General features: G+C 45.8%; 1 protein-coding gene across 1 annotated transcript in view; it reads left to right on the top strand.

The window, feature by feature from the left end:
• Nucleotides 1–2423: 2423 nt before the first annotated feature.
• Nucleotides 2424–12667, top strand: part of LOC311226025 (glutaminase kidney isoform, mitochondrial-like) — a gene marked incomplete at both ends in the record, with an annotated part of 153827 nt that continues 143583 nt past the window's right edge. The window contains 1 exon segment of the mRNA XM_084311406.1: nucleotides 2424–2728. Within this exon segment, the coding sequence (XP_084167532.1) occupies nucleotides 2424–2728 (305 nt within the window).

The following is a 12667-nucleotide window of genomic DNA, read 5'->3' as shown; positions in this document are numbered from 1 at the left end:
CACAAAAGCCTAGACACCTACACTTAGATAGGGATTACACAAGCTATTGTTCTGCCTGTTGCCATTGTTACGAGATAAAAGAGACAAGAGAAAAATGGGGCGGAAACGAGACAATCTAAACGCATATAAAAAGATAAAAGACAAAACCGACGCAGGTAAGTCGACCGTAATTTCGTGGATGGAAGAAAGTCCAGTACAAATTATTGCAAATGAACACGACACGACAAAAGGTAACGAATATTATTTGGACAAAGCAATTTATATATCAAAAAGATGGAATAAAAGATGGGAGCTTTGGCCAGTCGATGGTTCTTTTGATTTGGAGTTAATAGCTAAAATAGCAACACTAATTGAGGTATACACCTATCGGGGTGACGAGAAGGAAAGAGCAAAGAAAAGGCTACAAGAAAATAGCTTTTTAAAAGCTTATAGACGGGAAGGTGAGAAAAGGGAAAATGAAAGGAAGGCCATTGCAAATGGCAATGATGCAGACAAGCCAGTAGAGGGGGTAGTCCAGGTCACCAGAACTCCCCAGGCCCCTGAGACAACACCTGTCACCGCCCAACGTGCGGTGCAGTTAGCCTCACCTAACCCAGCCTCCTATCTTATGGTCCAACAGGAAAGAATTGAGGAAGCTTTAGCACCCCCGCCATATGCCAGTGAGAAGGGGGAGCCGATATATCCCATCCTACCTTTGTTAGAGATGATAAGCCCTTACCAGTTGACAGATGATCTGGGGAACCTAGAGAGGGGACAAGCAAAGACATCTATTCAGCTGACAGCTAGGCAACCAGATAGATCAGACTGGAATAGGTCAGACAGAGGGGGTGTGGACGCCTCATGGCAACCAGATAGGTCAAGGTCAGACAGAGGCGGTGTGGACGCCTCATGGCAACCAGATAGGTCAAGGTCAGACAGAGAGGGTGTGGACGCCTCACGGCGACCAGAAAGGCCAGCCCAGACTGGGTCAGGCAGAGAATATGTAACCACCCAACGACCAAGGGATAGGCTAGTGATGTTTGAAGAGCAGACGGAGCGAACAAGAGTGATACAAGCAGCTGAGAGAAAGGGTAATGAAGGCTATGAGGCAATGTTAAGAGAGAAAGAGTGGGAAAGGGTGAAGAAGGCCCATGGTCTGCCTCAGAGAGAGTGTAACCCCCAGAGAGACTACCCGAGAGAGCCTGTCCACCAGCGGGAGCACCCCCAAAGCTCCCCAGCTCATATGCCCCGTACTATATCTCGAGAGCTCATTCCCCCCCAGCATTATACCTCCCCCCAACCACAGGGCCACAAGGGGGTAGCACCTGACAGTCACCAGATTGATCTCACAATACCACCACAGGTGACTAGGGTTGGAGTAGGTGAGGATCTAGAGTCTCTCGACATCGTACTTGGGATACAGATGGGACGGATAAAAGATGATCTGACGGAGATAGAGCGGGGGCTCATGGACTTGGACCAAGATCAAACGGTCCTAGCAGAACAAAGACCCGGCCCTGAGGCCATGCAAGAGGGGGGGGAGGAATATCAGATATTCATGAGGACGCAGGCTGGCATTGAGGGGAAGCAAAAGGACCTGGAAGACAAAAGAGGAGAGAAGCAAGAGGCCCTTATGCGGATACAAGAGCGTGTACAAGAGCGTGGACAAGAGCGTGTACAGACAAGAGCCCAGACGAGAAACACGCAAGCCCCTATCCGCATGGCTCCTATAATAATAAGAGGACAGGACCTGGAATATCACCCCCTGAAGGTGTCGGACATGACATCGGTGACTGAGAAATTGCCACCCCTCGAGAATGGGGCCAATCCTTGGATTGCCAGACTGGAGGAGGTAATGGTTGGCACGGAATATGCAATGGGGGATGTCAAGAAAATATTGACAACCGTGATGGGAAAAGACTCCATGGAAAAGATACTGGAGGCGGCTCGCCTGCAAGGCCATGTGGGGACTGGAGCGCATGATGCGGACCTGTTCCTAGCGTACAGGGGAGTAACGTGGGCGGCCCTACGAGAAGCCTATCCAATGAGACTGCACGCAGACCAAATTCCGATTGGTCCTTTGGAGACATCAGGGCACCCCAGGCAGTACGTACAGAAAGCCTACTCCACGTGGAAGAACACAACTGGTCGGGAGGCGGGACTTGACCCTATGCTTGAAGCCCAGTTGAGAACCAAGATTGAGAGCGGTCTCCCCATAGAGGTAAGGCAGAAATTGGACGAGGTGGTGTCATTGTCAAAGATGGCCGTGGAATTATATACAGATCAAGTAGTGCATTACGTTGAACTGTATCGGAAGAAAGAGCAGAGAGCAAAGGAGAAGGATGCAGAGCAACAACGTAAGATCATGTACCAACAGCCGACCGAGGCAGTAAAGGTAGTGGAATACCTTCAAGCCTTAGTCCAGGCGGCCCCACGACCAAGAAATGGGACAGGATATGAAGGGGAACCACAGGGACAGAGACGGGCTCAAGTGGGAACACAAGAGGGTTATGCGCCGGACCAACAACAGAGGCCGAGAGAGTGGCAACCACGGCCGAAAGGAAGAGGACAATCCCGGAATCCGGGAGGATTCCGGCCACGGCCGGTGGTGTGTTGGACATGTGGCGGGACTGGTCATATCGCACGGGAGTGTAGACAGGATTGTCAACCCGGAGAGGGAGACCAGGAAAGAACTTGGCAAGGCCAAGGTCAACCCCGAGTCCAAGACCGAAATGAGAACAATGGCCCGGTAAATCCAGCAAGAGGGCCAAATGAATCATCACTATGAAGAGGCCCAGAGAGTCCAATGGGGAGGTGTCAGCTGTCAGTGTCGTCTTTAAGGGAGGAGCCTATTGTGTGCGTAACGGTGAATGATAAATCTGTCGAGATGATGGCAGACACCGGCGCGGCTTACACGGTAGTGCAACCCCAAGACGCGACGCACCTAACCTTGTCCGGTCGATATGTACGGACAATTGGATTTGAGGGAATAAACCAGCTGACGGCTGTTACCGAACCTGTGACTCTGAGATATCAAGGCAGGGAAGCGACTCTCCCTGTGCTGGTCTCGGAGAGCACACCTATTAACTTGCTCGGCCGAGATGGGCTGGGGTTACTGGGGATGGACATTAAATGTACTGCGGAGGGTTGCGTGATAGCCGAACGGGAAGACCAGTACTATCAGATGGTACAACGAATTGATAGTGAACCACCAGAGATCTATTGTCTAGGGGGATTGGACCAAGAGTTACTTGGCCCCGCCTTACAATGGGAGAAATTCATCACTGCCAATATGCCTGAAGCAAGGGATCCAAAGACCCCCTATCACTGCACTCTGCAGTATCATAGAGATGCAGACTCGTCACAGACTAAGGAGTGGCTGAGGGTGCAACCTGACAAAGTACAGCTGAATGCTACCAATATTATATTGGGGCCACAGGGAGCAGCGTTGCGTATTGCACGGAGTGACTATCTGAGTAAAGAGCACGGCATAATGGATAGTGTTCCCCATGTGACTTTGAAGGTAATCAGCTCATGTGATCAACAACACATAGGCGAAATGATGAAAAAAGCTGAAGGGATAGAATTTGAACAGATGAAAGAAAACAAACGGATCTGGATAAGCCCTGATAGAAGGTTTATTAAGATCATGGTTCAAGGCACAGGGATGGGTCATCCCCGAACTGTGCAATTATCCCAAGAGACACTGGGAGAACTCCCTAATGCATCAAGCCTCCAAGAGGACATGATGGAGGCGGTGCCTGAGACGCTGTGGGCAAAGAACAGCACTGACATTGGACTAATCAAGTCCGCTCAACCTGTGAAGGTGGAGCTTAGACCTGGGGCCACCCTGCCTTGGAAGAAACAGTATCCATTGAAGGAGAAAGCAGTGGCTGGAATCGAGCCACAAATTAAAGGACTTTTAGCTGCGGGAGTCTTACGGAAAACAACTGATCCCCAGAGCAACACGCCGTTGCTACCCGTGGAGAAGCCGGATACCTCTTACCGGCTGGTGCACGATCTGAGAGCGATCAACGAGGTGTTACTTGACTATCCGTCCGATGTCCCCGACCCCCATGTGCTATTGACATTTATCCCGTCGAAAGCCGAGTACTATACAGTTATAGATTTGTGTAGTGCATATTTTAGTGTGCCCTTGAGCGAGGAGTGCCAGCATTTTTTTGGGTTTACTTATAAGGATGAACATTATGAGTATACTAGGATCCCGCAGGGACTAAAACATTCGCCACACATATTCAACAAAATCCTAAGGGAGGATTTAGAGGGGTTGGATAAAGTCATGACCTCTAGGGTCATTCAGTACATGGATGATCTGATACTGTGCGCGGACGATCAGGAAACATGTCATCGCGATTCCGTGGTACTGTTGCAACTGTTGGCGAAAAACGGCCACAAAGTGTCGTTGAAAAAGTTGCAATATTGTAAACCTAAAGTGGTCTATTTAGGACAAACAATTTCACAGGGCCATCGGGCTATTTCAGAAGAACATTTGGTGGCCATAAGGACGGCACCCAAGCCTGTGACGGTACGACAGCTAATGGGATTTCTGGGTATAATGGGGTACAGCTCTCCGTGGGTCGAGAACTATACGGAAATAGTGAAACCATTGAGAGAGATGCTGAAAGAAACGGGCGTTGATAAACTGAGCAGTAAAGTGGTATGGACCGAAGATGGCTCACGGGCATTCGAAGCAATCAAGTCCCGACTGTTAGAGGCGCCGGCCTTGGCGTTGCCTAACTATACCAAGAAATTCGTACTATACGTCTCTTCTTCACCAGATCAGAAGCAGGCGTGTGCGGTGTTGGCTCAGGACACAGGGGTGGGGGCGCGACCACAGCCGATGGCGTACTACTCAATTGCCTACTCGGAAGTAGAGATGGGGATGGCTCCATGCTACCGAGAAATGGCTGGAGTGTATACGATGTACGAAAAAGCCGCAAGTATTACGATGGGATATCCAGTGGATATCATGGTGAGGCATGACTTGAAGAGTCTGTTGGAGTCCGGTAAATATGCACTGACGATGCCTCGCATTAAACACTACTACAGACTTTTGGAACAGGAAGATGTGACGCTGGTCAGGTGTTCCGTAACGAACCCGGCAGCTGACATCCCTACGCCTGAAGATGGAGAGCCCCACGACTGTTTAGTCGAAGTCGAGAGGTACTCTAAACTCAGAGCAGACTTGCAGGCATTTCCATTTGACAGTCCAGATTTGGAATTATGGACTGACGGCTCTTGTTATCGTGTTGGCGAGGGACTAAAAGCAGGTTACTCCGTGATAAGGTCACAGGGCGAAGGATTTGTGGTGGAAAAAGCCGAAGCATTATCACAACCTTGTTCAGCCCAGTTAGCAGAATTGGTCGCACTGACGGAAGCATGTAACATGGCAGAGGGCAGAAGTGTAAATATCGTAACAGACTCCGCCTATGCACATGGTACCGCCTTCTTGTTTGGCACAGTGTGGAAAGGGAGAGGATTCAAAAAAGCCGACGGAAGCGCCATAAAACATTGTAGTCAGATTAAACTTTTGTTAGAAGCAATTATGAAACCAAAGCAGGTTGCGATAATCAAGTGTGCTGCTCATCAGTCAGACGAGTCCAAGATGTCTCGAGGGAACAGAAGAGCGGACGAAGCTGCCAAGGAAGTGACAGGGGCTGACAGAGCAGGCAAGGTATTGGTTATCACACACGGAGTTGAGTTGGAGGACAAGATAACCTACAAAGAGATTTTGACTTTCCAGGAGGAGGCTAGTCAGGTGGAACGGAACCTCTGGATAACCAGGGGAGCTAGTCAGGATGATTCAGGTTTGTGGCGCGACGCCGGTGGATTTGTGGTGGCTCCTGCTGGCCTGGTCGGACTGCTGATCCACACGGCGCACGACTTTTGCCATGCGCATAAAGGAGAGGTAAGGAGAAAAATCAGAGAATATGGCTTTTGGGCGCCAGATTTGGTCAGTCAAATTGATCATGTGTTACAGAGGTGTGTAATATGTTTGAAAAACAATATACGTAAGGGGATTAGTGTGTCACCAGGACATATCCCCACGCCCAATGGCCCAATGCGAGACCTTGTAATTGATTACATTGACATGATTAAGCCCATTAATCAGAAGAGATATATTCTTGTCGTTGTCTGTCGTTTTTCAAGGTGGGTGGAGGCGTGCGCCACCCGGCACAAGGATGCAGCATCTGTGGCTAAGTTCCTGTGCCAAGAGGTAATTCCCCGTTTTGGTTTACCAGATAGAATCTCGTCGGACAATAGAAAAGAGTTTGTTGACAAAACTGTACGTTTAATACTCCAACACTTAGGCATAAAACAGCGATTGGGGGCCGTTTATCATCCGCAGAGCCAGGGGTTGGTGGAACGCATGAACGGGACACTAAAAAACAAATTGGTAAAGATCTGTCAACACACAGGCTTGAATTGGATAAACGCTCTTCCTTTAGCTTTGATGGCTTGTCGTTCGTGCGAACTTCGCGGTCTGCGTTTGACACCGCACGAAATGATGCTAGGTCGCTGCATGGTAGTACCAGGTTTGCGCGCGACAGGCAAAGGTCCGAGTTTGGACATCCTGGACAACGACATGCGTGAGTACGTAAAATACATGTCAAAGATACACAAAAGTATTCTGGTTCATGTCTCCAGTAGACAGGAGCATGAAACCGGGGAGGAGGTGAATAGGCAGACTACACCTCAAATCATACCAGGCGACTACGTTTATGTCAAAGTATTTAGACGCAAGTGGTTTGGCGCGAGACGGGAAGGGCCATACAAAGTCGTTCGAGCCACCGAGAGGGCTTTACAAGTTGAAGGATCGCCTATGTGGTTTCACGTTACTCATTGTGTAAAAGCAACCAATACGGACCAAGAATGGGAACCTGAACCACAAGACCTTGACGGTAAAACCGGGGCGTCGCAACCGTTACACGAAGGCGAAGTGAAGGCGGCGCTAACCCCAAACGATGGGGAAAACCCGGATGATTATGGCGAGCCAGACCGAGGGGGCCACGATTGGCCACCAGTAGAAGATGAAGGTTTTTTACAGGAACCAGACAGAGGAGAGGATTATGAATTGGAACATAATAACTTCTCCTCTGTGGACATGGAGAAGGTACCAGAAGAGCCAGAGGAACCAGTGCTTAGCACAAGCCCGGAACAAGATACTCGACCACAACGAGTCATCAAGAAGCCTAAACGATATACATAGGCAAAGGAAGGGATAGTGTAACTGATAGGCCTTGGAGAGGGCGTGTACATATTAATTTTTGATTTTTGATTTTTCATTAGCTAAGCTCTCTCCTTTTTTAGAAATGTTTAGATAGTAAATGCAATGTAAGGTCTTTTCTTTCAGAGTGAATTGCACAAAACAGACACATTTGGATAAAAAAACACATAAAGTATAGTCTAAAACCTGGTAATTGGTACGATCATCTTTTTGTATAAAGGGACGGACCTAGACGGAAGTGAAATTGATATAACTGATAACATTGTATATAACCTGCAAAATGAGTGGAAATTGTTAAACGGTGTGCGTGAATAGAGAACTGTGTAAATAAAAGATGGGTCCATAGTCGGTCAGTGGGGGAGGGAGTAATGTGGGTGTTGAAAGCAAATGATACTAACAAATATGGAAAATGAGTCAGAAGGATTCTGGAAAGGTTTGGCTCTGAGGTAATTAGGTTAAACAGTAAGGTTAAGGTAATTGTAAACAGTTTGTTTGAGGAATTACTAACATGTATCTTGGGGATTATCAATCCCCAAACCGGGGAAACTGTAGTAGAATTCCAGCCAAACTGGTGTTTATTGTACTATATACCATGAAGCACAGAATGGCGAAAACACAGAGGTAAAATACATACACTTTTCTTCCCCCGCTCCTAAAGTACAAGAAACGAGACACCTCTGACTTAGTAATGCAGCTGTTGGTTCAGGCTTCCTCTAAATCTCTGTGGAGGGGGGTTGAAACAGGCAGACGCTTATTGAGTAAGAGATAGTGTCTCGTTTGATCCTTCCTGGGAAAGTCAATAACATGGGTGATTTTACAACCCAGGGCCCTAGGCCATCTGGTCCAACAATGAAACTGCCATGGGAGATGCCAGTTTGTCTCTGCTGAAAACAAAAGAGCAGTAAGATCAAAAGAAAAGACCATTTGAAACCACATCGTGACGCAATTCGATGTAAAACGTCACGATAAGGAGTTAGCCAATGAGAGTTGAGAGTAAGTGTCCTCCAATAGGAACACTCGAGGAGAGGTTGGAAAACGCCCGCTTGCCGTAACATTAGAGGCGGAGCCTAAATTTGATATTAGTAAAAACTCCGTACCAGGAGGAACACAACAACCCACCCGAACAGAGACCCAGGAAGCAACAAAGAACACACACCCTTTTTCTCCACAACAGACTGAGGAAACCACGCAGCAGAGAGACGGCCGCAAAAACCTACCATCTGAAGAAGCCGAGACGAGACATGCCCATAGATATTGAATATTTAGCCTAAAGTCTGGTGAACCTCGGCATAGTGAGGTCTTCCATCAGGTTTTATTGCAATTGTTCTTTCAAATCTTTGATTTGTATTGATTGAAATCCTTTTTATTAAACACGGGTTCCTTTTCAAACTGCTCGGAACTCGATTTCTTCAACCGCCGCGCCGTGTTCTCTGAAGGTGTACGAGCAGAAAACCATCACATACATGGTTATCTGCATTTTGTAGCTAAGTAGTACTTCAAAGAGCTTTTTAAGGTTTAAACACAGCGCAGAGTACGAAGATTAAGCTAGGAAGTTACTACAGTAGTTCCAACACTCCGCAGTGTTGGCCTTTATCCATGGAATAATCAAAGCACCCAAAGCATAATCCAAGCCGTGGAAGGCTCGCCGTCGTCCGGGTAGAGTAATCCAATATACAGGTCCAGTCGCCCTGGCCCGGAGCTCCTCGGATGCAAGCACCACTAGGGGTCTGCCCAGCCTGGTTAAGCGTCCAGATAACGTCAGGAACGATGGGGGTACTGATAACTTTAGAACTCTAACCGAACGATGCACCATACATAAATAGACTATTATTAGCTTAATAGAATACGTCCAACTCGACGGTATAGTGCCAAACTATGACTATTCAACTATTAATCTACACGATATCTCAATGCCTATTCTGGGGCCAAGTAGGCCTTACTACACCACACGTGCGTCGTGGGGAGGCTTCGCGTCTGTCACTCTGTTGGAGGGTAAAGAACTGGACTAAAAGAAAGTTCTACTTTACTTGCGCCATATATATATGCGCTATGAACAAATAGTACCATTCATATTTCGCCCGACATATTCCTGCGCGGAACCGGGGCTTGCCACGACATGTTGGGCGGCACGATTGAACTTGGACCTAGGGGTATGGCAACCTGGCGCCAGGTTCTCGTCCAATGGTAGAATGAAACTATTATGGGCTGTTTAGTAGACTAAAGGGATATTCAGTGCATATTGTACAAGGAATATACAGGGGATATCAAACGATATACAAATACAATTAAATATATATATATATATAAATATATATATTCGGTTTAATCTGATCCTTCACAACACTACAGTTTCAACGCAAATGTCCCCGTCTTCCTCTTCTGTTTCGTCGGTAGGTTCGATTGGATCTGGGACAATTTCATCTGCGTCTTCGGTCTCTTCATCGTCGGATGAAAGAGCTGGTGGCCGCTCACCTTCCGTGATGATCATGTAGTCCGTGATGTGGTCACTCATTAACGCCGAGAAGTCTATACTCATTCCATCTCTTCCTCTATTAAGAGCAGCTGATAATCTTTGTGCGGCCATGTCGATGTTATCTAAGCAGCAAAAAAGTGTTCTCTGGGCTACAGGTGCTGTGAATATAAACACCAGACAGTGTGGGGGCGTACCTCACATTAACAGCAGCCTTTCACATGCAAAAATAGGACAGCCCGAGGGAACTGCCCCTAGAGCTTCGTGAGAGACGATTCAGAGTGTCTCAAGGAGCCATTTTTAAACACAATTTAAACACAATTAGAGTTATTATATATGTTCGCTGTTATACTAAATATGTTCTTCAACCCTCGAACTGTAAGTATATATAAAAAAAAAAGAAAAACGGAAATGAAAAAATAAATAAAATAAAAAATTCTTTCTCTTCTCGTCAGGAACCTGGGTCGCCGAGTTGTAGGCGCGCACGCTGGGCGGAGTCACATATGGTATATTGGATGTTGGAATTTGATGCAGGCAACTTGGTGAGCCAAGGGAGCCTTGGCATCCACAGTGAAACTTGAGTGAAACTTCGTATGCAAGTTTATCCTCAAATGTAAGTAGCTGTGTTTTAACTGTGTGGTAAACCTGGGTTTATCAACGTTAGTTAGTAAGCAGTGCAATCTTTCAGCAGTCAGTCTGGAATTAATGTATGCATTCAAAAGTGCTGAATAAATGTTTTATGGGCCCATAATAGTGATTATTAATATTATTTAAAGGGGAACTATCTTATAAATGGCCTTTTTCAGTGTTTAGCATTGTTTCCTAGCTATGTGGACTTATATTAATATGATCTATGTCTCTAATTCTCATATTGGCGCATTCTTCCAATTCTCCTCTCACAATATTCACCCTCACTGAACTGAGTCATCTGAAAATGTGCTGATTTGTGATGTCAGAGACTCAGCTGCATGTTGAGACTCACACACTAAGCACAGTTACCATTGTGGTTGGAGCCCAGGCTCAAAACGGCTTAAGATCTTGAGGTAGAAAAATGCTGTTTTTGAGTACTTGATTAGAAATACAAAACAATGAATTAAAAAAAAAAAAAATTACAGAGGTGTTCCATAAACTCACAGGAATTGTGTAAAAGTGCCCAAATAGTGAAAGAAATAGTAAAAATAGTTCCCCTTTAAGTTAAGTTTTGCCATAATCATGTCTTTTGCCATAATCGGGTAGCTGGGGAAAAAAAATACATATATATATATTTATATTAATCATTTTCGGCCTTTCGGCATTCGGCCAACTGTTTCCTATTTTCGGTATCAGTTTTGGCCAAGAATTTCCCCGCTGCAGCTGTGGTGGCGGCAGCTGCCTCCTTGCGGTCACGGAGACGAACGTAGCGGACGACGTCCTCCATCATTTTTGTCTTCGCCGGCGTCTTTCGTACGTAGGCGACATAGCTAAGCAAATGTGAAGATGCATGCTTTGAGTGCTTGGCATTCCAATAACACACAACTAACCACACAACATTATATTAATCGATTGAATTTAATTTGTATACGTTCAAACATACCGGACAGTATTGGGGTCCTTTCACTGGTACAGGTCCTGCAGGGTCTCACTCTTGTACTGGCCGAAGCCAACAAGGGCCAGGAGAGACCTCTCTTTGGCCGACTCGAATGCCCGGATATAGTGGACCAACTGCATAAAGTCCACATAGGCATTAGGGCGGCACTCGAGTAGCGAGTTAAGGCATCCTAAAGACAGATACAATGAGACAGTTCAGTTATTAGACAGTTCAGTTATAAACGTTTTCTATTTGTACCTACCCCTAGCAGACTGTACAGCATGTATTGTGTTCAATTACACTTGCTTGACTTGCTCACAATAGAAACACACAGTAATACAGTAGATGCTTTGTTTTATCCTATCCTTAAGGGAATTCGTTTTGTGCCATTCATTCGGCAATTCGGCAATCACTGCGCTCCCTATCGGTCCCTGTTGGTCATTACAACAATACACAGGAGACGCGCTCAGGAGATTCTACCCTGTAATGGCCTATAGGTGATGACCAACAGGGACCGATAGGGAGCGCAGTGATTGCCGACGCACCAGCCATTTTGCCAAGGTTCGCTCTGTGAGTACACTCGTTTTATAAAAATGATTTAAAATGCTTATTAGCAACTCCGAGCTTCACGCTTGGTCGTTCCTTTACCGGGTAATCGGCCCGTAAGGATAAGTGACTGCGTATTCAAAAGCCCCTGGCTTGCACATCGCAGTCACGAAAGGGGCTAGGTGGTGGACAATTAGCATTTCAATGGTGTGGGGGTTGCAGCCAGTTAGAGTGTCCTTTCACTACCACACTACAGACAGTTAACCTTTCACTATTTCAGAATTCTGTATTTTGCTTTTTATGCTCATTTTACCATCAGAAATAGTATCTAATAAGTGGGAATGAATAAATGTCCACAATTGAATATGATATAACAGCCCATTTAATGTTTTTAAGTGCTGCAACTCAGAAATACAGTTCAATTTTACACAATACTTTTCAAATAATATTGTGACAAAATAAAAATACACATTTCAAGTGTAAACAATAGATACAGCTAGCTACTACTGACATTATCACAATGACAATGTCAGTAGCCTAGCTATATCTATTATATTGTGATGAAATATAGTAATGCATAATTTAGGCACATTTAGTTTAGTTTATTTCGTTTATAAAGGACAGTGTATAATGACAATCGTTTGCATTAAACAAATGGATGAGTGCACCAGATTTAGCAAGAAGCTATAATTTCCAACTATAGTCCTATGTACTGTAACGTTTCATAGCTATTTAAGTTTATTTAGATTATAAAGGGCAGTGTATAATGACAATCGTTTGCATTAAACAAATGGATGGGTGCACTAGATTTAGCAAGAAGCTATCATGTCCTAACGTTATAGCTATTTAATCACAA

The sequence above is a fragment of the Notolepis coatsorum genome (assembly GCF_963971535.1).
Source record: "Notolepis coatsorum genome assembly, chromosome: 3".
NCBI classification, from domain to species: Eukaryota; Metazoa; Chordata; class Actinopteri; order Aulopiformes; family Paralepididae; genus Notolepis; species Notolepis coatsorum.
The sequence above is the reverse complement of the archived record's forward strand: the minus strand, read 5'-3'. Positions and strand labels throughout refer to the sequence as shown.